The 24,008-nt window shown below is 45.5% G+C and overlaps 1 protein-coding gene across 2 annotated transcripts in view; it reads right to left on the bottom strand.

The window, feature by feature from the left end:
• LOC115190207 (paladin) overlaps positions 1-24,008 on the bottom strand; it is a 146,331-nt gene that overhangs the window by 25,325 nt on the left and 96,998 nt on the right. For both annotated transcript variants that reach the window (XM_029748705.1, XM_029748704.1), the window contains one exon: positions 5,193-5,348. In XM_029748705.1, coding sequence (XP_029604565.1) covers positions 5,193-5,348 — 156 coding nt within the window. The remainder of the gene's footprint in view (positions 1-5,192; positions 5,349-24,008) is intronic.

The raw sequence follows: 24,008 nt of genomic DNA, 5'->3' as shown, positions 1-24,008 counted from the left end.
TGTTGTGCAGTGCCCTGTGTGTTTCTCTTCTGTTTTGTTGTGCAGTGTCCTGTGTGTTTCTCTTCTGTTTTGTTGTGCAGTGCCCTGTGTGTTTCTCTTCTGTTTTGTTGTGCAGTGCCCTGTGTTTCTCTCTTCTGTTTTGTTGTGCAGTGCCCTGTGTGTTTCTCTCTTCTGTTTTGTTGTGCAGTGCCCTGTGTGTTACTCTTCTGTTTTGTTGTGCAGTGCCCTGTGTGTTTTTCTCTTCTGTTTTGTTGTGCAGTGCCCTGTGTGTTTTTCTCTTCTGTTTTGTTGTGCAGTGCCCTGTGTGTTTTTCTCTTCTGTTTTGTTGTGCAGTGCCCTGTGTGTTACTCTTCTGTTTTGTTGTGCAGTGCCCTGTGTGTTTTTCTCTTCTGTTTTGTTGTGCAGTGCCCTGTGTGTTTTTCTCTTCTGTTTTGTTGTGCAGTGCCCTGTGTGTTTTTCTCTTCTGTTTTGTTGTGCAGTGCCCTGTGTGTTTCTCTTCTGTTTTGTTGTGCAGTGCCCTGTGTGTTTCTCTTCTGTTTTGTTGTGCAGTGCCCTGTGTTTCTCTTCTGTTTTGTTGTGCAGTGCCCTGTGTTTCTCTCTTCTGTTTTGTTGTGCAGTGCCCTGTGTGTTTCTCTCTTCTGTTTTGTTGTGCAGTGCCCTGTGTGTTACTCTTCTGTTTTGTTGTGCAGTGCCCTGTGTGTTACTCTTCTGTTTTGTTGTGCAGTGCCCTGTGTGTTTCTCTTCTGTTTTGTTGTGCAGTGCCCTGTGTGTTACTCTTCTGTTTTGTTGTGCAGTGCCCTGTGTGTTTCTCTCTTCTGTTTTGTTGTGCAGTGCCCTGTGTTTCTCTCTTCTGTTTTGTTGTGCAGTGCCCTGTGTGTTACTCTTCTGTTTTGTTGTGCAGTGCCCTGTGTTTCTCTCTTCTGTTTTGTTGTGCAGTGCCCTGTGTGTTACTCTTCTGTTTTGTTGTGCAGTGCCCTGTGTGTTTCTGTTCTGTTTTGTTGTGCAGTGCCCTGTGTGTTTCTCTTCTGTTTTGTTGTGCAGTGCCCTGTGTGTTTTTCTCTTCTGTTTTGTTGTGCAGTGTCCTGTGTGTTTCTCTTCTGTTTTGTTGTGCAGTGCCCTGTGTGTTACTCTTCTGTTTTGTTGTGCAGTGCCCTGTGTGTTTCTCTTCTGTTTTGTTGTGCAGTGTCCTGTGTGTTTCTCTTCTGTTTTGTTGTGCAGTGCCCTGTGTGTTACTCTTCTGTTTTGTTGTGCAGTGCCCTGTGTGTTACTCTCTTCTGTTTTGTTGTGCAGTGCCCTGTGTGTTACTCTTCTGTTTTGTTGTGCAGTGCCCTGTGTTTCTCTTCTGTTTTGTTGTGCAGTGCCCTGTGTGTTACTCTTCTGTTTTGTTGTGCAGTGCCCTGTGTGTTACTCTCTTCTGTTTTGTTGTGCAGTGCCCTGTGTGTTACTCTTCTGTTTTGTTGTGCAGTGCCCTGTGTGTTTCTCTTCTGTTTTGTTGTGCAGTGCCCTGTGTGTTTCTCTCTTCTGTTTTGTTGTGCAGTGCCCTGTGTGTTTCTCTTCTGTTTTGTTGTGCAGTGTCCTGTGTTTCTCTCTTCTGTTTTGTTGTGCAGTGCTCTGTGTTTTTCTCTTCTGTTTTGTTGTGCAGTGCCCTGTGTGTTTCTCTTCTGTTTTGTTGTGCAGTGCCCTGTGTGTTTCTCTTCTGTTTTGTTGTTCAGTGCCCTGTGTGTTTTTTAAAGGCACCTTTAATCCAGTGTACTATTATTATTTATTTTAATTATTTATTGATGTTTTCCAGGCAACAAATATTTGTTCAAGAAGAACTTAACGGTGGGCTTTGACACATTTTTGTCCCTGGAGGGCGAGACATGTTTCTTGGTTGTTTTTACCAACTAGAATGCTGGAAGAAAAATGTCAACTTCAGTTTTTTAAAAGAGTGAATGAACGTGTGCCTCCTAAAAACTCATTACTATCTTCCAAGTATAAAGCACTGCATTCAACTGGAACTGACCCTGACCACCCACAAAGGTCAAAAACATTTTCTTTAGTAAACAGCTGAAGATTGCATTCTATGATTTTGGATGGGTCCCTGTCAGCCCTGGTCAAAAGTAGTGCACTAATTAGGGAATAATGCCATTTGGAACTCACAACTTGCCTTGAATATAATGACCAACATGACACCCAGGGTGGCTAACGCTCCGCTAGCAGTGGAATGCCCATAGATTCAGTGCTTTACCGTAGGCTGCACAGCTGGACAAACCAGGACAAGAGACAAAGCACCAAAAACACAGGGTCCCAGACCTTATGGAGTTTAATGTGTGAAGAAGCAGGCCACAATAGAACTAGGATAAGCTTGTAAATTCCTGGGGGGAAATCCACATGAAACTCTGTTAACGCTTCAGAGCACACAAACTGGAGGGACTCGCTTTTTCCCCCAAACACTTACAGTATGACAGCTGGAGAGAATATAGTGTAATATATATTACACACAAACACACTCTGTGGGTAATAGATGTTTTCCCTACTTCAGTTTAATGAACACAGATAAGTGTGGTGGCATCCCAAATGGTACCTTATTCCCTAGTTAGTGAGCTACTTTTGACCAGGCTCTAGTCAAAAGTAGTGCAATATCTAGGGAATAGGGAGCTATTTGGGATTACAACCTGTTGCTTTCGCCACACTTGTGAATAGAATGAAGGCAGCAGCTCCATTTTCTGAATAGATTGATTGATTCTCAGCTGGCCTTTTATAAAGCGGCTGGAATTGATTCTCAGCTGGTCTTGTATGAAGCTGCTGAAATTGATTCTCAGCTGGCCTTTTATAAAGCGGCTGGAATTGATTCTCAGCTGGCCTTTTATAAAGCTGCTGGAATTGATTCTCAGCTGGTCTTGTATGAAGCTGCTGGAATTGATTCTCAGCTGGCCTTGTATAAAGCTGCTGAAATTGATTCTCAGCTGGCCTTGTATGAAGCTGCTGGAATAGATGAATGTGTCAGTCTGTGAGGAGGTGCGAGGGGTGCAGAGGGGGTTGGTTGTATGTGCCGGGGATCAGATATCAGATAGCCTGGGTCTGGAAACCTGCCACACGTTTCCTCACTGCACAGAAAGGGCTGCTGGGGTCCTTTTCCTTCATAAGCCACAGCAGCATTATTCTGACATTTCATTGGACCGGTATGGGTCAAAGAAACCTGAAACGGGCAAATCTGACAACTGGATATAAGAATACAACAGAATACAAAAACAATAATAACTGGCCGTTGATGTTGGATCATATTTTATTTTATAAAAAAGTTAAGATAAAAGTAAATTTAATTCAACTATTTAGTTGATGAATGTGACCAGGTTAAGGGTAATTACATTGAATTTTCTCTCATTGAAATGCAATTTTCCTAATTGAAAAGCATATTTTTTCCCATGGAAAAGCAAATGGGGGAAAATGTATTTGGTATTTATATTTCAGTTTAGTTCCTGAATTGACTGAAATTAACTATAATTCATCCCAGCCCTGTAGTAATCATAAAGGTAATTATATTATATAACCTCATTCTGGGTCAGAATTTACTATAAATTAACTATAATTCACCCCAGCCCTGTAGTAATCATAAAGGTAATTATATTATATAACCTCATTCTGGGTCAGAATTTACTATAAATTAACTATAATTCACCCCAGCCCTGTAGTAATCATATAGGTAATTATATTATATAACCTCATTCTGGGTCAGAATTTACTATAAATGTACTATAATTCACCCCAGCCCTGTAGTAATCATAAAGGTAATTATATTATATAACCTCATTCTGGGTCAGAATTTACTATAAATGTACTATAATTCACCCCAGCCCTGTAGTAATCATACTATAGGGTGAGTGTTTCTACTATTCTGCTGTGTGAATGGGAGGCCAACCCAATGAAGATATATTCTATTCCAGCCCAGTCTAGTCCAGTCTCCTCTATTCTAGGCCAGTCTAGTCCAGTCTCTTCTATTCTAGGCCAGTCTAGTCCAGTCTCCTCTATTCTAGGCCAGTCTAGGCCAGTCTCTTCTATTCTAGGCCAGTCTAGGCCAGTCTCTTCTATTCTAGGCCAGTCTAGTCCAGTCTCTTCTATTCCAGCCCAGTCTAGTCCAGTCTCTTCTATTCCAGCCCAGTCTAGTCCAGTCTCTTCTATTCTAGGCCAGTCTAGTCCAGTCTCTTCTATTCTAGGCCAGTCTAGTCCAGTCTCTTCTATTCTAGGCCAGTCTAGTCCAGTCTCCTCTATTCTAGGCCAGTCTAGGCCAGTCTCTTCTATTCTAGGCCAGTCTAGGCCAGTCTCTTCTATTCTAGGCCAGTCTAGTCCAGTCTCTTCTATTCCAGCCCAGTCTAGTCCAGTCTCTTCTATTCCAGCCCAGTCTAGTCCAGTCTCTTCTATTCTAGGCCAGTCTAGTCCAGTCTCTTCTATTCTAGGCCAGTCTAGTCCAGTCTCTTCTATTCTAGGCCAGTCTAGGCCAGTCTCTTCTATTCCAGGCCAGTCTAGTCCAGTCTCTTCTATTCCAGCCCAGTCTAGTCCAGTCTCTTCTATTCTAGGCCAGTCTAGTCCAGTCTCTTCTATTCTAGGCCAGTCTAGTCCAGTCTCTTCTATTCTAGCCCAGTCTAGTCCAGTCTCTTCTATTCTAGGCCAGTCTAGTCCAGTCTCTTCTATTCTAGCCCAGTCTAGTCTAGTCTCTTCTATTCTAGGCCAGTCTAGGCCAGTCTCTTCTATTCTAGGCCAGTCTAGTCCAGTCTCTTCTATTCCAGCCCAGTCTAGTCCAGTCTCTTCTATTCCAGCCCAGTCTAGTCCAGTCTCTTCTATTCTAGGCCAGTCTAGTCCAGTCTCTTCTATTCTAGGCCAGTCTAGTCCAGTCTCTTCTATTCTAGGCCAGTCTAGGCCAGTCTCTTCTATTCTAGGCCAGTCTAGTCCAGTCTCTTCTATTCCAGCCCAGTCTAGTCCAGTCTCTTCTATTCTAGGCCAGTCTAGTCCAGTCTCTTCTATTCTAGGCCAGTCTAGTCCAGTCTCTTCTATTCTAGCCCAGTCTAGTCCAGTCTCTTCTATTCTAGGCCAGTCTAGTCCAGTCTCTTCTATTCTAGCCCAGTCTAGTCTAGTCTCTTCTATTCTAGGCCAGTGTACGGCCACATTATTCTACTGTGAGTTGTGCTGTGTGAATGAATGGGAGGCCCACCAACCTGTTGCATCCAGGTGGTAAAGGATCGTTGCCAGGAGTTTTTCTTCTCCAGATGCAGGTAGCTGTTGAAGAGGATCAGGTACATGTAACGCTCCAGATACTGGACACTCTTCAGAAGCAGCTGCTGCACCTCCTTCTCACTCTTACCACTTTTAATCTGCAGGGGAATCATGGAAAAAGGAGAGTCATTATAAAGAGCCCTCCACACCAAGGATGAGAAGTCTAACCATAAAAACATGTAAAGGTTGTTTTAGTTCAAGTGAACAGCAGCGTCCACATTACAACGGTAAATAAAACACGCTGCAGAAGAAACAAGACTATATTTTAGGTGAACTATTCCTTTCATTCATGTTGTGGATCAGACTACTATGAGACTGGGGAGGCAGGTAGCCTAGTGGTTAGAGCAGGTAGCCTAGTGATTAGAGCCAGGTAGCCTACTGGTTAGAGCCAGGTAGCCTAGTGGTTAGAGCCAGGTAGCCTAGTGGTTAGAGCCAGGTAGCCTAGTGGTTAGAGCCAGGTAGCCTAGTGGTTAGAGCCAGGTAGCCTAGTGGTTAGAGCCAGGTAGCCTAGTGGTTAGAGCCAGGTAGCCTAGTGGTTAGAGCAGGTAGCCTAGTGGTTAGAGCAGGTAGCCTAGTGGTTAGAGCCAGGTAGCCTAGTGGTTAGAGCAGGTAGCCTAGTGGTTAGAGCAGTTAGCCTAGTGGTTAGAGCCAGGTAGTCTAGTGGTTAGAGCCAGGTAGTCTAGTGGTTAGAGCCAGGTAGCCTAGTGGTTAGAGCCAGGTAGCCTAGTGGTTAGAGCCAGGTAGCCTAGTGGTTAGAGCCAGGTAGCCTAGTGGTTAGAGCAGGTAGCCTAGTGGTTAGAGCAGTTAGCCTAGTGGTTAGAGCAGGTAGCCTAGTGGTTAGAGCCAGGTAGCCTAGTGGTTAGAGCAGTTAGCCTAGTGGTTAGAGCAGGTAGCCTAGTGGTTAGAGCCAGGTAGCCTAGTGGTTAGAGCCAGGTAGCCTAGTGGTTAGAGCCAGGTAGCCTAGTGGTTAGAGCCAGGTAGCCTAGTGGTTAGAGCAGGTAGCCTAGTGGTTAGAGCCAGGAGCCTAGTGGTTAGAGCAGTTAGCCTAGTGGTTAGAGCAGGTAGCCTAGTGGTTAGAGCCAGGTAGCCTAGTGGTTAGAGCCAGGTAGCCTAGTGGTTAGAGCCAGGTAGCCTAGTGGTTAGAGCCAGGTAGCCTAGTGGTTAGAGCAGGTAGCCTAGTGGTTAGAGCAGGTAGCCTAGTGGTTAGAGCCAGGTAGCCTAGTGGTTAGAGCCAGGTAGCCTAGTGGTTAGAGCCAGGTAGCCTAGTGGTTAGAGCCAGCTAGCCTAGTGGTTGGAGCCGGTAGCCTAGTAGTTAGAGCCAGGTAGCCTAGTGGTTAGAGCCAGGTAGCCTAGTGGTTAGAGCCAGGTAGCCTAGTGGTTAGAGCCAGGTAGCCTAGTGGTTAGAGCCAGGTAGCCTAGTGGTTAGAGCAGGTAGCCTAGTGGTTAGAGCAGGTAGCCTAGTGGTTAGAGCAGGTAGCCTAGTGGTTAGAGCCAGGTAGCCTAGTGGTTAGAGCCAGGTAGCCTAGTGGTTAGAGCCAGGTAGCCTAGTGGTTAGAGCCAGGTAGCCTAGTGGTTAGAGCCAGCTAGCCTAGTGGTTGGAGCCGGTAGCCTAATGGTTAGAGGGGTAGCCTAGTGGTTAGAGCCAGGTAGCCTAGTGGTTAGAGCCAGGTAGCCTAGTGGTTAGAGCCAGGTAGCCTAGTGGTTAGAGCCAGGTAGCCTAGTGCTTAGAGCAGGTAGCCTAGTGGTTAGAACCAGGTAGCCTAGTGGTTAGAACCAGGTAGCCTAGTGGTTAGAACCAGGTAGTCTAGTGGTTAGAGCGTTGGGTCAGTAACCGGAAGGTTGCTAGATCAAATCCCCGAGCTGACAAGGTAAAACAAAAATCTGTCGTTCTGCCCCTGAACAAAGCAGTGTTCCTAGGCTGTCATTGTAAATAAGAATTTGTTCTTAACTGACTTGCTTTGTTAAATAAAGGTAAAATAAAATAAAGATTGACCGCTAGACATATCTCACCTACTTCGATCAGGGGGAATCATGGGAAAAGAGTCATTATTATGGGTGTGGTCCGATGTCTGTACATTAGTAAACACTGTGTCACTAGCAACGTGAAGCTCATGGGTTCAATTCATCAGGGATCAGATCACACACATGGATAACAGTGTCTTCTCAGTACTACAGTATATAGTGTATTATCATTATATTCCGTGGTGTCTGTTTGGCCAAGCATGACTACAGCACAGCCTGGTGAGAGTAAATCACAGTGCAGCCCTTTCAACCAGGCCTTAACAGCCAGGTGACCACATGCCATGATGGAGACCTTTCAGCAGCTAAAAGGTCAGATAGCTGTCTTCTCTAATAGGCTAGAACTGTAGCCAACAATTCAATACCTCTCTACGCACTAATGACTCCTGGGATATAATTTATACCATCTTGGTCTCGGTTGACATTTAACCTTCAGAAATAATGGGTGAGCAAATGGGGGCTACAGTACCAACATGACACTGTCGATAACATAGAACCTTTCCACACTTCATAGGACAAAGAAATGATTTCCTAGGATTTTCAGGGATTCCAGGACTGCGCACAGCAGTGTTTCCGACTCATCAAAAATCTAAATGATTGCCGCCACGGCAAATAAATATGGAACATGAAAAATAATTTCTGCCGAGGCGCACTTTGAAGATGCTAGAATTGACTTTTCCTCTGCCAACAAAACGAGTAATGAACAGAGAAATCAGACAACACTATATTAGAATAAATAGTAGATCTACCTTGCCGGCTTGTTGTTGTGTTCTATGCGAGATAAATATTCCTCCCGAGGCGCAATTAAGTTATGAATTTCCAATAGCAGGGAAAACTGCGGTTTTAATGGCCATTGTTTAAAAAAAAAAGGTAGATCCCAGCTTTCCATTCCTACTTTGGTTATTTCGCAACTCCTAAATATGCGCAAACTGCATCATTTTAAACCCGGAGTTTTTAGTAGCAGCATGGTTAAGCATGTTACCACTTTGCAATTTGCTGTGAGTGAATAGGGGAGAGTGGGGCTAAATGTAACACGGGTACATTTTGGGGTAAATTGGGGTAAAAAGCCAACCTTATTCATTACACTTTGGATGGTGTATCAATACACTCAGTCACTACAAAGTTAGAGGCGTCCTTCCTAACTCAGTTGCAGGAGAGGAAGGAAACCGCTCAGGGGTTTCACCATGAGACCAATGGTGACTTTAAAACAGTTACAGAGTTTAATGGCTGTGACGGGAGAAAACTGAGGATGGATCAACAACATTGTAGTTACTCCACAATACTAACCTAAATGACAGAGTGAAAAAAAGGAAGCCTGAACAGAATACAAATATTCAAAAACATGCATCCTGGGCACTAAAGTAATATTGCACAAAATGTGGTAAAGCAAATCACTTTTTGTCCTGAATACAAAGTGTTAGTAATGTATTGAATTTTCACAGAACATGAGTACCACTCTCTATATTTTCAAGCATAGTGGTGGCTGCATCATGTTATGGGTATGCTTGTAATTGTTTTTCAGGATAAAAAAATAAACGGAATGGCACTAAGTACAGGCAAATCCTAGAGAAAAACCTGGTTCAGTCTTCTTTCCACCAGACACTGGGAGATGAATTCACCTTTCAGAAGGACAATAACCTAAAACACAAGGCCAAACTACACTGGAGTGGTTTACCATGAAGACAGTGAATGTTTCTTAGTGGCCGAGTTACAGTTTTGACTTAAATCTCATTTAAAATCTATAGCAATATATGAAAATGGTTGTCTAGCAAAAATATAAACGCAACATGCAACAATTTCTAAAATACTGAGTTATATAAGGAAATCAGTCTATTGAAATAAATTCATTAGGTCCTAATCTATGGATTTCACATGACTGGGCAGGGGTGCAGCCATGGAGGGCATAGACCAACCCACTTGGCAGCCAGACCGGATGTAGAGATCCCGTATTCATTAAAACTAAACGGAAGAAAACAACGAAACGGGTAGGGACAACCTGAACTTAAGAAGCGCTAATTTGCAACGGAATACTATTTTCTATGGTTTGCTACGGTGTGCACTAATGAATATGACCCAGGAAGTCCCTCTTCCTATTTGTGTGTTCTCCTCCGTTTGGTGCAGCAGCAGATAAGTATCAAGTATCAAAGTGGCCATACATTTTTTTTTTTTTAAAGAACACTAACTTTATGTCGAACTGAAAAGCCTAACCTAGCAATCAGGCCAACTGAAGAAAAAAAACCATCAGACGGAATCCAATGACAATCATTTAACTCGTTCTCTCTCTACGCTGAGTAACCTTGTTAATGGGGTCCTTTTTCAATAACTGGTTACTGGCACCATGGTATCTGCTGACTAGGCTCTTCTAGCAGCGCTACGGTTTCGTCCCAAACTGCAACCTATTCCCTATTTAATGCACTGCTTTTTACAAGGGCCCATAGGGATTATGGTGAAAAAAGGTGGATTAAATAGGGAGCCATTTGGGATGTAGGCCATTAGTCAATGTCAGGAACGAAGGTTTTTAATGTGAAGCTTTGATTGCTTTGGGCCTTAAGCTAACCTGGGAACAGAGTACTAATGCTTCAGAGTGTTTGTAGTGGCAAGGTTGGAGGGGAGGTGGGGGGTGAGGAGGGGGGTAGAGGGGTGAGGAGGGACAGGAAGGAATTGAGGGGTGAGGAGGGGGTAGAGGGGGGAAAGGGGGGACAGGAGGGAGTCGAGGGGAGAGCAGGGTCTAGCTCCCTGTAGCATCAGCAGTCTGAGCAGAAAGCAGAATGTATTAAGACGGCATGATAATTCATATTTGTAACTGCCAGAATGAGGTGTGTTTGGGGTCTGATAGAAAATGTTGCGAAATTAAATGAATTGCATTTTAAAAAGGTTACACTAACTGTAAAAGAACAAATTAAGAAACATTCTATGGCGCATTAGGGCTAAAGAAAACTTGTCCTTTTACAATGTCAACAGGTAATAAATAGGTGGACTGGTGGAAATAAACACCTGCAGATCTGTAGAGTACCAATAAATGGCCTTTTCACGGTGGGAAAGACACCGCCTCCTTGAAGGAGTCAGTGGTACTTCCTGTCCATTCCCAAACAGGGGCGGGAAGAGAGAGAGAGATCACAGTTTTCCGAGGTTCTATCCCAAATTGAACCCTATTCCCCATATAGTGCCCTACTTGTGACCAGAGAACTAAGACCGAGTAACTATATCAAGGGAATAGGGTGCCATTTGGGACGTCAGACTGAGGTTGTTAAACGTTGTGCAAACGTTCCTCAGGGAATCCCCATGGGCCCTGTCGGTGGCCGGCACATGACATAATAAAAGAAAGGCATGTCATATTTTCACCATACTGTAGATGCATCCCTCTCCTCTCCTCTGGTCTGGTCCCCTCTACTCTGCTCTCCTCTCCTCTTGTCCCCTCTCCTCTTCTCTTCTCCTCTCCTCCTCTCCTCTCCTCTCCTCTTGTCCCCTCTCCTCTCCTCTCCTCTCCTCTGCTCCGGTCTCTTCTGACAGCTGATCTAACTGGACAACACTTGAATCTTGTCTATCTGAGAACCCTGTGAGGCTCATATTCATTAGTGCACAGCGTAGCAAAAACGTTTTTCTATGTAAAAACGAAAACAATATTTTCTTCTTGGTTCAATTCATTAGAAACTAAACGGCAGAAAACAGAACAAAACGGGTAGGGACAACCTGAACTTAAGAAGCGCTAATTTGCAACGGAATAATATTTTCTACGGTTTGCACTAATGAATATGACCCAGGAAGTCCCTCTTCCTATTTCAGTGTGTTTTCCTCCGTTTGGTGCCTATTGAACAGGACCCTGATCCCCCTGTGCACCCTGCCTTCCCAGAAGGCTCTGAGGCAACACTAGTTCAGCATGCTCTCACCCTCCTCTCAACCCTCTCTTCAGCCTGAATATAACACAGCGCCCATTCCTGGCAGACGCGTGCTCCAGATAGACACTCACAACACACACACACACATAGATCAGCTGTGACTGCACACTTCTTGACACCTCCTCCCATACAACAGAAACATGTTTTCTGCATGCTCCTCGAGGACAACACACACACACCATGAATCCCTAAATGTGCATTGAATTAAAAACAGGAAGTCGTCTGTCAATTAGGAGCTGACGTGTTGTTGTTTTTAAAAGCATTCAAATGTTACGTCATATTGACATTGTACCTGACAGCAGACAGAGACAGGCGTCAAGCCATCAACTCACTATCTGTAGATCATGTAAAAGAGTAGAGAAATGCCAGAGGATGATGATGGAGAAACACTAGGATGAAGATGTACAGAAGTGGGAGTAGTCAGAGTCAGTCAGAGTCAGTCAGTCAGAGGCAGTCAGTCAGAGGCAGTCAGTCAGAGTCAGTCAGAGACAGTCAGAGGCAGTCAGTGTCTGAGGCAGTCAGAGTCAGTCAGAAGCAGTCAGTCAGAGGCAGTCAGAGGCAGTCAGTCAGTGTCAGTCAGTCAGAGGCAGAGTCAGTCAGTGTCAGAGTCAGAGTTAGTCAGTCAGAGTCAGTCAGTCAGAGTCAGTCAGTGTCAGAGTCAGTCAGAGACAGAGTCAGAGTAAGTCAGTCAGAGTCGGAGTAAGTCAGAGGCAGAGTAAGTCAGAGGCAGAGGCAGTCAGAGGCAGGCAGAGGCCTGTCAGAGGCAGAGGCAGTCAGAGGCAGTCAGTGTCAGAGTCAGTCAGAGGCAGAGGCAGTCAGAGAGTCAGTCAGAGAGTCAGTCAGTCAGAGATTCAGAGTCAGTCAGAGAGTCAGTCAGTCATAGAGTCAGAGTCAGTCAGTCATAGAGTCAGTCCTCAACTCATCCCTAGTATCCACATAACCTCAGTCATACAGAGAACCCCATGTGGCTCCCACAGATAGGACTAGAGGGTATTAACAGAGACTCTGAGAAAGGGAGAGGCTCAAGTCCATGTGGTCTATGTCCCAAACTGCACTCTATCCCCTATATACACTATATAAGGACTAGAGGATCATTTGGGGCACGACCAACGACTGTTGTGTGAGCTACTGCTTATACCAGTCCATTAATCCACATGGACTGGATTTAGTAGAAATAGAGATATTACTGATATACGTCCATTAATCCACATGGACTGGATTTAGTAGAAATAGAGATATTACTGATATATACCAGTCCATTAATCCACATGGACTGGATTTAGTAGAAACAGAGATATTACTGATATATACCAGTCCATTAATCCACATGGACTGGATTTAGTAGAAACAGAGATATTACTGATATATACCAGTCCATTAATCCACATGGACTGGATTTAGTAGAAATAGAGATATTACTGATATATACCAGTCCATTAATCCACATGGACTGGATTTAGTAGAAACAGAGATATTACTGATATATACCAGTCCATTAATCCACATGGATTGGATTTAGTAGAAATAGAGATATTACTGATATATACCAGTCCATTAATCCACATGGATTGGATTTAGTAGAAATAGAGATATTACTGATATATACCAGTCCATTAATCCACATGGACTGGATTTAGTAGAAATAGAGATATTACTGATATATACCAGTCCATTAATCCACATGGACTGGATTTAGTAGAAACAGAGATATTACTGATATATACCAGTCCATTAATCCACATGGACTGGATTTAGTAGAAACAGAGATATTACTGATATATACCAGTCCATTAATCCACATGGATTGGATTTAGTAGAAACAGAGATATTACTGATATATACCAGTCCATTAATCCACATGGACTGGATTTAGTAGAAACAGAGATAATACTGATATACGTCCATTAATCCACATGGATTGGATTTAGTAGAAACAGAGATATTACTGATATATACCAGTCCATTAATCCACATGGACTGGATTTAGTAGAAACAGAGATATTACTGATATATACCAGTCCATTAATCCACATGGATTGGATTTAGTAGAAATAGAGATATTACTGATATATACCAGTCCATTAATCCACATGGACTGGATTTAGTAGAAACAGAGATATTACTGATATATACCAGTCCATTAATCCACATGGACTGGATTTAGATCCCTAAAGATTGGAAAGCTGCCGCGGTCATCCCCCTCTTCAAAGGGGGTGACACTCTAGACCCAAACTGTTACAGACCTATATCCATCCTGCCCTGCCTCTCTAAAGTCTTTGAAAGCCAAGTTAACAAACAGATCACTGACCATTTCACCGTACCTTCTCCGCTGTGCAATCTGGTTTCCGAGCTGGTCATGGGTGCACCTCAGCCACGCTCAAGGTACTAAATGATATCATAACCGCCATCGATAAAAGACAGTACTGTGCAGCCGTCTTCATCGACCTGGCCAAGGCTTTCGACTGTCAAATCACCTCATTCTTATCAGCAGAATCAATAGCCTTGGTTTCTCAAATGATTGCCTCGCCTGGTTCACCAACTACTTCTCAGACAGAGTTCAGTGTGTCAAATCGGAGGGCCTGTTGTCCGGAGGGCCTGTTGATTTCGGAGGGCCTGTTGATTTCGCGCCACGCGATTGCACTGGCTGTTAACCTCCCTGGGCAAGCGTCCCACCTTGCCCAGGGAGGTTAATGAGCAGAAGGTATTAAAATTATACTTGTCGTTCACTTTTAATGACCAGGAACACCTATTCCCTTTATACAGGGCACTACTTACAACCCTATAAAGGGAATAGGTCCTCCTGGTTATAACCAGGGCCCATAGGGTTCTAGTCTAAAGTCATATATAGAGAATATGGTGCCAGTGGGACAAATACAGGCTGTTTGAACGGAGGCAGTCAGAAGTTGAGGGATGAAGCGTTCCCCTTCCCCTACCTTTCTAATAAGGACAGAGAGAGAGAGACAGAGAAAGACAGACACAGACAGACACAGAGAGAGACACAGACACAGACAGACACAGAGAGAGACACAGAGAGAGACAGACAGACAGACAGACAGACAGACAGACAGACAGACAGACAGACAGACAGACAGAGAGAGAGAGAGAGAGAGACACTACACTAGTAGTACTTAATCTGGGCTCGATTGAGCTTGCCTTGTGAGATGGAAACAATAGAAAACTCCCAGAGCTGCAAACCCCGTCCATCTGGCACTCCAGGCAGACTAAAACAAACCCCGTCCATCTGGCACTCCAGGCAGACTAAAACAAACTCCGTCCATCTGGCACTCCAGGCAGGCTAAAACAAACCCCGTCCATCTGGCGCTCAACAGGCTAAAACAAACCCCGTCCATCTGGCGCTCCTGGCAGACTAAAACAAACCCCGTCCATCTGGCACTCCAGGCAGACTAAAACAAACCCCGTCCATCTGGCACTCCAGGCAGACTAAAACAAACCCCGTCCATCTGGCACTCCAGGCAGACTAAAACAAACTCTGTCCATCTGGCACTCCAGGTAGACTAAAACAAACCCCGTCCATCTGGCACTCCAGGCAGGCTAAAACAAACCCCGCCCATCTGGCACTCCAGGCAGACTAAAACAAACCCTGTCCATCTGGCACTCAACAGGCTAAAACAAACCCCGTCCATCTGGCACTCCAGGCAGACTAAAACAAACCCTGTCCATCTGGCACTCCTGGCAGACTAAAACAAACCCCGTCCATCTGGCACTCCAGGCAGGCTAAAACAAACCCTGTCCATCTGGCACTCCAGACAGGCTAAAACAAACCCCGTCCATCTGGCACTCCAGACAGACTCAAATACATCTTTCAAGTGTTAGAAAGATTCTCTCAGGTCTGCTGAGAGGACCTAGTATGTGGACTGAGAGGCTCTGTATGTCTGCTCCTGGACATATGGACTCAATTAGCAGGCCCCGGGGTTGCCGAGGTAAAAAGGCCACTCAGAGTTCCTCTGTAATGGCCCTGCCCACCCAGATTAGCACAAGCATCCATTCATCAGTCCCCTACAGAGGATACCGCCTCTCCTTATAGTCCCCTACAGAGGATACCTCCTCTCCTAGTCCCCTACAGAGGATACCTCCTCTCCTAGTCCCCTACAGAGGATACCTCCTCTCCTTCTAGTCCCCTACAGAGGATACCTCCTCTCCTTCTAGTCCCCTACAGAGGATACCTCCTCTCCTTCTAGTCCCCTACAGAGGATACCTCCTCTCCTTCTAGTCCCCTACAGAGGATACCTCCTCTCCTCCTAGTCCCCTACAGAGGATACCTCCTCTCCTTCTAGTCCCCTACAGAGGATACCTCCTCTCCTAGTCCCCTACAGAGGATACCTCCTCTCCTTCTAGTCCCCTACAGAGGATACCTCCTCTCCTCCTAGTCCCCTACAGAGGATACCTCCTCTCCTTCTAGTCCCCTACAGAGGATACCTCCTCTCCTTCTAGTCTCCTACAGAGGATACCTCCTCTCCTTCTAGTCCCCTACAGAGGATACCTCCTCTCCTTCTAGTCCCCTACAGAGGATACCTCCTCTCCTAGTCCCCTACAGAGGATACCTCCTCTCCTTCTAGTCCCCTACAGAGGATACCTCCTCTCCTTCTAGTCCCCTACAGAGGATACCTCCTCTCCTTCTAGTCCCCTACAGAGGATACCTCCTCTCCTTCTAGTCTCCTACAGAGGATACCTCCTCTCCTTCTAGTCCCCTACAGAGGATACCTCCTCTCCTTCTAGTCCCCTACAGAGGATACCTCCTCTCCTTCTAGTCCCCTACAGAGGATACCTCCTCTCCTTCTAGTCCCCTACAGAGGATACCTCCTCCCTGCCTCCTCTCCTTCTATGTAGTTCTATTTCTGTAATTACAGTTTTTCACTCAGGAGGGGTTTAAGAGTTTAAGGATAAACCATAAGAGGACAAAGTCCATTCATGGCCAGAGCCACTTCACCATAATGACGTGCGACTCGCTATTCCTTCTGAAGGTATTGAGAATGAATCAAGTTCATTGGAACAGTTTCTCTGTATAACGAGTCTAGAAACTAAAAGACCTTCAAGCGTTCTAATGGTATGTTCCGGTTCTACTCATTCCATGGAACAATAGAACGGTACATTAATGCATAGACAGGTCTGAAAGAAACTGCATTCAAGTCCGCTCAGCAGCCACGTGAAGCCTGCCAGCCACCAATGGAATGGAATCAATGCTAATTTCCAGGAAGCTACACTGCCACTTCCTCAGATGTCCTTCCAGGTGTTATTATATAGACATTGTGTGGGTCACTGTACAGTTGGTGTTCAATCTGTGTAACAATGCATGTCCAAAATGGCCCCCTATCGCCTACATAGTGGTCAAAAGAAGGGCATTATATATTTATATTGTATTTATTTTTGTCTTTTTATAATCCCAGACCCCCGTCCCTGCAGGAGGCCTTTTGGTAGGCCGTCATTGTAAATAAGAATTTGTTCTTAGCTGACTTTCCTAGTTAAATAAAAAACGATATAGGGAATAGGGCACCATTTGGACACTGGCTTGCTCTCCCCTCACCTACTCTGCTTGTGAGCTGAGGGTTAAGGACCTAATTTAATGAAAGGCTCAATTAAATGAATACAAAAGCTCAAATCACATCACTGTAGATAAAAGGAACATTTAGACCTAGGCAACATCCCAATTGGCACCCTATTCCCTATATAATGCACCCGGTAGTACACTATGTAGGTGACAGGGTGCCATTTGGGTGTCAGCCTTAGTGATTCCCCTGTCTGTTTAATTTCCTGTCCATGGTTAACAAGTCGTCTAGAGTAACACAGACCTGCGTCACGACTTATTCTGGCTTCTCTATTGTGCAACAGGGAACATCAATGGAGGAGCACATTCAGTCAACCTACTAAAGGTGGATTTCTTTTGAGTGGATTTTTTTTTATTCATTTATTTATTTTTCTGGGAATTGGAACAGTTTTGAGACCACCAAAGAACGCCATGTGTGACCCTGTTTTAGGCCACCTCAGGAAAGAGTTTTAATGCCACTTCATTGACTTCCACAAGGACGTCATTTCTGACTACTATATTGAACCAGGACAATGGAACAGGAAAATAGGAACTCAAAAAGGCTGATAATCCAAAGTACTATACTTCAAAATCAAATAAAAGATTGTCGGGACCCATTGTCGTCTGGAGTGGCAGTTCAATCAGCGCCTAAAGATCAAACTCTGCTGTTAATGACATGACCTACTGAATATGGAGAAAGGTCAAAGGTTACCACACAAGAAGAAGAAGGAAAGAAACACATGCAGCAATATTTGAATTGACAGGCCTCATTCCTACTCACACACACACACACAGTGTCAAACGAACACACACACACACACACAGTGTCAAACGAACACACACACACACACACAGTGTCAAACGAACACACACACAGTGTCAAACGAAAACACACACACACACACACACACACACACACACAGTGTCAAACGAACACACACACACTGCGGTGCATAGAAGTGTCAGATCCAGCGGCCTCGGAGCCCATAAGAGCCTCGGTTGTTTTGTGCTTGGCAGTAATGGAATCCCATCCCTCTCACTGTGCCACTTTATTATAGCATCGACACGGGATAAAGTTTCCCCTCTGGCGAGGTTGTCCACGTCCCCGAGGTTGTCCACGTCCCCGAGGTTGTCCACGTCCCCGAGGTTGTCCACGTCCCCGAGGTTGTCCACGTCCCCGAGGTTGTCCACGTCCCCGAGGTTGTCCACGTCCCCGAGGTTGTCCACGTCCCCGAGGTTGTTCACGTCCCCGAGGTTGTTCACGTCCCCGAGGTTGTTAACGTCCCCGAGGTTGTTAACGTCCCCGAGGTTGTCCACGTCCCCGAGGTTGTCCACGTCCCCGAGGTTGTTCACGTCCCCGAGGTTGTTCACGTCCCCGAGGTTGTTCACGTCCCCGAGGTTGTCCACGTCGAGGTTGTTCACGTCCCCGAGGTTGTCCACGTCTCCGAGGTTGTCCACGTCTCCGAGGTTGTTCACGTCCCCGAGGTTGTTCACGTCCCCGAGGTTGTCCACGTCCCCGAGGTTGTCCACGTCTCCGAGGTTGTTCACGTCCCCGAGGTTGTTCACGTCCCCGAGGTTGTCCACGTCCCCGAGGTTGTCCACGTCCCCGAGGTTGTCCACGTCGAGGTTGTTCACGTCCCCGGGTCTCCGCCACCTGCTGCCCCAGTCTCGCCCCTCACCATCCACCTCAACGTAGTCAGTCACCATCCACCTCAACGTAGTCAGTCACCATCCACCACAACGTAGTCAGTCACCATCCACCTCAATGTAGTCAGTCACCATCCACCTCAATGTAGTCAGTCACCATCCACCACAATGTAGTCAGTCACCATCCACCTCAATGTAGTCAGTCACCATCCACCTCAATGTAGTCAGTCACCATCCACCTCAATGTAGTCAGTCACCATCCACCTCAATGTAGTCAGTCACCATCCACCTCAATGTAGTCAGTCACCATCCACCTCAATGTAGTCAGTCACCATCCACCTCAACGTAGTCAGTCACCATCCACCACAATGTAGTCAGTCACCATCCACCTCAATGTAGTCAGTCACCATCCACCTCAATGTAGTCAGTCACCATCCACCACAATGTAGTCAGTCACCATCCACCTCAATGTAGTCAGTCACCATCCACCTCAATGTAGTCAGTCACCATCCACCTCAATGTAGTCAGTCACCATCCACCTCAATGTAGTCAGTCACCATCCACCTCAATGTAGTCAGTCACCATCCACCTCAACGTAGTCAGTCACCATCCACCTCAATGTAGTCAGTCACCATCCACCTCAATGTAGTCAGTCACCATCCACTTCAATGTAGTCAGTCACTATTCACCTCAATGTAGTCAGCCACCATCCACCTCAACGTAGTCAGTCACCATCCACCTCAATGTAGTCAGCCACCATCCACCTCAATGTAGTCAGCCACCATCCACCTCAATGTAGTCAGTCACCATCCACCACAATGTAGTCAGTCACAAACAGAACCAGACATGGACCTAGTTACAGTACAGTAAACAGAACCAGACATGGACCTAGTTACAGTACAGTAAACAGAACCAGACATGGACCTAGTTACAGTACAGTAAACAGAACCAGACATGGACCTAGTTACAGTACAGTAAACAGAACCAGACATGGACCTAGCTACGGGAGGACCACATGGTTCCCATGCGAGGGGAGACACATCAAGAAGCTGGACTGATGGGCAGGGTGAGGTAAAGCCCAGTCATCCCCCACAGACAGGCAGGGAGTGAGGGCTCCACAGACCAAGCAAGTCCTGCCTGAAACCCCAGGCAGTCTGGACACCCTCATCCACAGACACTTTTTCATAAACACCACCATTTTTCTAAAAATAACCCCAGCCAGAGAGCCAGTCAGCCAGACAGTCAGTCAGCCAGACAGTCAGTCAGTCAGTCAGTCAGCCAGACAGTCAGCCAGCGAGACAGTCAGTCAGACAGTCAGCCAGAGAGCCAGTCAGCCAGACAGTCAGTCACAGCCAGTCAGCCAGACAGTCAGCCAGCCAGACAGAGAGCCAGTCAGCCAGCCAGACAGTCAGTCACAGTCAGCCAGCCAGCCAGCCAGCCTGCCAGCCAGACAGTCAGTCACAGTCAGTCAGCCAGAGAGCCAGTCAGCCAGAGAGCCAGTCAGCCAGCCAGTCAGTCAGTAACAGGGTAATTAAAGCTATATATTATCTGGCCTCAAGCTGCAGAGCTGGTCTTTATGGATCATCATAGCGGTTTTAAAAGGAGCACAGAGCCTCTGGATGGAACCAGCCAGGCAGAAGAGAGATCGTCCCAAATGGCACCCTATTCCCTACATAGTGCACTACTTTGACCAGAGCCCTATTGGTAGTGTACTATGTAGGGAACTGGATACCATTTGGGACATATTCAGAGAGGGGATGGAGATTAAATTTCTTTACGTTAATGATTTTCACAGATATAGTCCTTTCACCTCTTTTTCCAGTCGCCGGCCGTGCTGCTGCTGATGAAATCACAGATGGACGTGTCCCAGACGGCACACTATATTCCCTATATAGTGCACTACTTTTTATGAGAAACCTATGCGGGTTCTGGTCAAAAGTAGTGCACTATGTAGGGAATAACGGGTGCCATTTGGGACATGATCAGAGTTAAGAACAGGAGGGGCCAGGAGCAGAGCAGCTGAGTGGATCCTGATATACATCTATCTGGAGGAATGTTTCTATCATATCCTGTCTGGAGAATGAATGTGAAAAGAGAGCTGGTGGAAACAATAGGAACTGTTTAACATTTCCATTAGGTTACAAACGTCTACATTACTTTTTTTTTTTAACCTTCCCTGTGGCTCAGTTGGTAGAGCATGGTTTTGTAACGCCAGGGTTGTCGGTTCGATTCCCACGGGGGGGCCAGTACGGAAAAGAAAAAAATCTGTATGAAATGGTATGAAATGTATGCAACACGTCTTACCTTTTTGTAGTTAATAAATCCAATGTGAAATGTGATAACGCTAGTATATCTAACTAGCATTGAAACATGTAATCCATTCTTTAATAAAAAATCTCTCCCCATCTTCTGAATCACACTTGTTCTAACATCAGTAGTCTACAGTTACATTTCAGAGTGGGAGGGGCTTGTAACATCAGTAGTCTACAGCTATGTTTCAGAGTGGGAGGGGCTTGTAACATCAGTAGTCTACAGCTATGTTTCAGAGTGGGAGGGGCTTGTAACATCAGTAGTCTACAGCTATGTTTCAGAGTGGGAGGGGCTTGTAACATCAGTAGTCTACAGCTATGTTTCAGAGGGGGAGGGGCTTGTAACATCAGTAGTCTACACCTATGTTTCAGAGGGGGAGGGGCTTGTAACATCAGTAGTCTACAGTTATGTTTCAGAGGGGGAGGGGCTTGTAACGTCAGTAGTCTACAGTTACGTTTCAGAGGGGGAGGGGCTTGTAACATCAGTAGTCTACAGTTACATTTCAGAGGGGGAGGGGCTTGTAACATCAGTAGTCTACAGCTATGTTTCAGAGGGGGAAGGGCTTGTAACGTCAGTAGTCTACAGCTATGTTTCAGAGTGGGAGGGGCTTGTAACATCAGTAGTCTACAGTTATGTTTCAGAGGGGGAGGGGCTTGTAACATCAGTAGTCTACAGCTATGTTTCAGAGGGGGAGGGGCTTGTAACATCAGTAGTCTACAGCTATGTTTCAGAGGGGGAGGGGCTTGTAACATCAGTAGTCTACAGCTATGTTTCAGAGGGGGAGGGGCTTGTAACATCAGTAGTCTACAGTTATGTTTCAGAGGGGGAGGGGCTTGTAACATCAGTAGTCTACAGTTATGTTTCAGAGGGGGAGGGGCTTGTAACGTCAGTAGTCTACAGTTACGTTTCAGAGGGGGAGGGGCTTGTAACATCAGTAGTCTACAGTTACATTTCAGAGGGGGAGGGGCTTGTAACATCAGTAGTCTACAGCTATGTTTCAGAGGGGGAGGGGCTTGTAACATCAGTAGTCTACAGCTATGTTTCAGAGGGGGAGGGGCTTGTAACATCAGTAGTCTACAGCTATGTTTCAGATGGGGAGGGGCTTGTAACATCAGTAGTCTACAGCCATGTTTCAGAGGGGGAGGGGCTTGTAACGTCAGTAGTCTACAGCTATGTTATGGAGGGGGAGGGGCTTGTAACGTCAGAGGTCTACAGCTTTGCTTCAGAGGGGGAGGGGCTTGTAACGTTCCTAGGATACAGCTAGGGGCAGATGGCGCACACACACACACACACACACACACACACACACACACACACACACTGGCAAAGATGTTCAGCTGTCAGCGAGACGCTGGAAGAAGTTTGTTATTGACAGGAGGAGGGGCTTTGTATCGGCTCCCTGTTGCGTTATTTGTGGGACTGGAATAAAATACCAGGAACGTAGAAGAACGTTATTAGCCGGTTCCCATGCTTTTAAAATAACGGTTCTGTTCCGGAACAGTATAGATTGAGTTTCCTGGTTCTGGTTCTGTTCCTTGAAAAATGTACTTATTATCCGGTTTTGCTCCTTGAAACTGTTTTAATCCCTGAATTTAACACATTTCAATAAGTTTTACTTTCATGAAAGTAATAATCCCCAATGGGTTACATACAATCAATTATGAATGACTCATATAATGCATTCCTGATTAACTGTAGTACATTGTTCATATAGTGAAACAGCTCAATTCAGCTGTAGAGCTACTGAGGAAATAATATGCAAACATTACATAGAGAAATACAGGGGTGGACGAGTTCTGCATTAAAAACAAAATCATGGCCTTTTGTCATTGTTATTTAATTTTTAATTTAAATTGAACCTTTATTTAATTAGGCAAGTCAGTTAAGAACAAATTATTATTTACAATGACGGCCTACCCCGGCCAAACCCAGATGACGCTGGGCCAATAGTGCGCCGCCCTGTGGGACTCCTAATCACTGCCGGATGTGATGCAGCCTGGATTCGAACCAGGGTCTGTAGTGTCGCATCTAGCCGTGAGATGCAGTGCCTTAGACCGCTGCACCACTCGGGAGACCTAATTAATTGCGAGAAAAATGTGTCTCTTCAACTTTAGATTAGAAAGACCCAACAACACAAGTCAACTCAGAAGGTTAAACCACAATCACAACACCCCCCCACCCTTTAACCACATACAAGAACATGCACACGCTTGGCAGCCTATCGACCAGCACATCCCCTGCTATGAATCAGCTCTATGTAAACACCTTACCCACACTAACATCACACCCAACACTGTGGTGGTATTACAAGCCAATACACAAGGCTCTTCCTGTACAATGTGTGTGTGTGTGTGTGTGTGTGTGTGTGTGTGTGTGTGTGGCTAACTCAAATCCCAGTATGAAGCCCTGTCTGATCAATGTTGTTCTATTGGGTGTTAATACAAGTCTTATTTAGCACTAACCCTGGCAGGCAGTACAGTGTTTTATTGAGTGCTGGTCCATCCTAGTCTTAATTAACACTAACCCTGGCAGGCAGTACAGTGTTTTATTGAGTGCTGGTCCATCCTAGTCTTAATTAACACTAACCCTGACAGGCAGTACAGTGTTTTATTGAGTGCTGGTCCATCCTAGTCTTAATTAACACTAACCCTGACAGGCAGTACAGTGTTTTATTGAGTGCTGGTCCATCCTAGTCTTAATTAACACTAACCCTGGCAGGCAGTACAGTGTTTTATTGAGTGCTGGTCCATCCTAGTCTTAATTAACACTAACCCTGACAGGCAGTACAGTGTTTTATTGAGTGCTGGTCCATCCTAGTCTTAATTAACACTAACCCTGGCAGGCAGTACAGTGTTTTATTGAGTGCTGGTCCATCCTAGTCTTAATTAACACTAACCCTGGCAGGCAGTACAGTGTTTTATTGAGTGCTGGTCCATCCTAGTCTTAATTAACACTAACCCTGGCAGGCAGTACAGTGTTTTATTGAGTGCTGGATCATCCTAGTCTTAATTAACACTAACCCTGGCAGGCAGTACAGTGTTTTATTGAGTGCTGGTCCATCCTAGTCTTAATTAACACTAACCCTGACAGGCAGTACAGTGTTTTATTGAGTGCTGGATCATCCTAGTCTTAATTAAAACTAACCCTGGCAGGCAGTACAGTGTTTTATTGACTGCTGGTCCATCCTAGTCTTAATTAACACTAACCCTGACAGGCAGTACAGTGTTTTATTGAGTGCTGGTCCATCCTAGTCTTAATTAACACTAACCCTGACAGGCAGTACAGTGTTTTATTGAGTGCTGGTCCATCCTAGTCTTAATTAACACTAACCCTGACAGGCAGTA

Source organism: Salmo trutta, unplaced genomic scaffold, assembly GCF_901001165.1.
Source record: "Salmo trutta unplaced genomic scaffold, fSalTru1.1, whole genome shotgun sequence".
Lineage (NCBI taxonomy): Eukaryota > Metazoa > Chordata > Actinopteri > Salmoniformes > Salmonidae > Salmo > Salmo trutta.
This window is presented reverse-complemented; position numbering and strand designations above follow the sequence as displayed.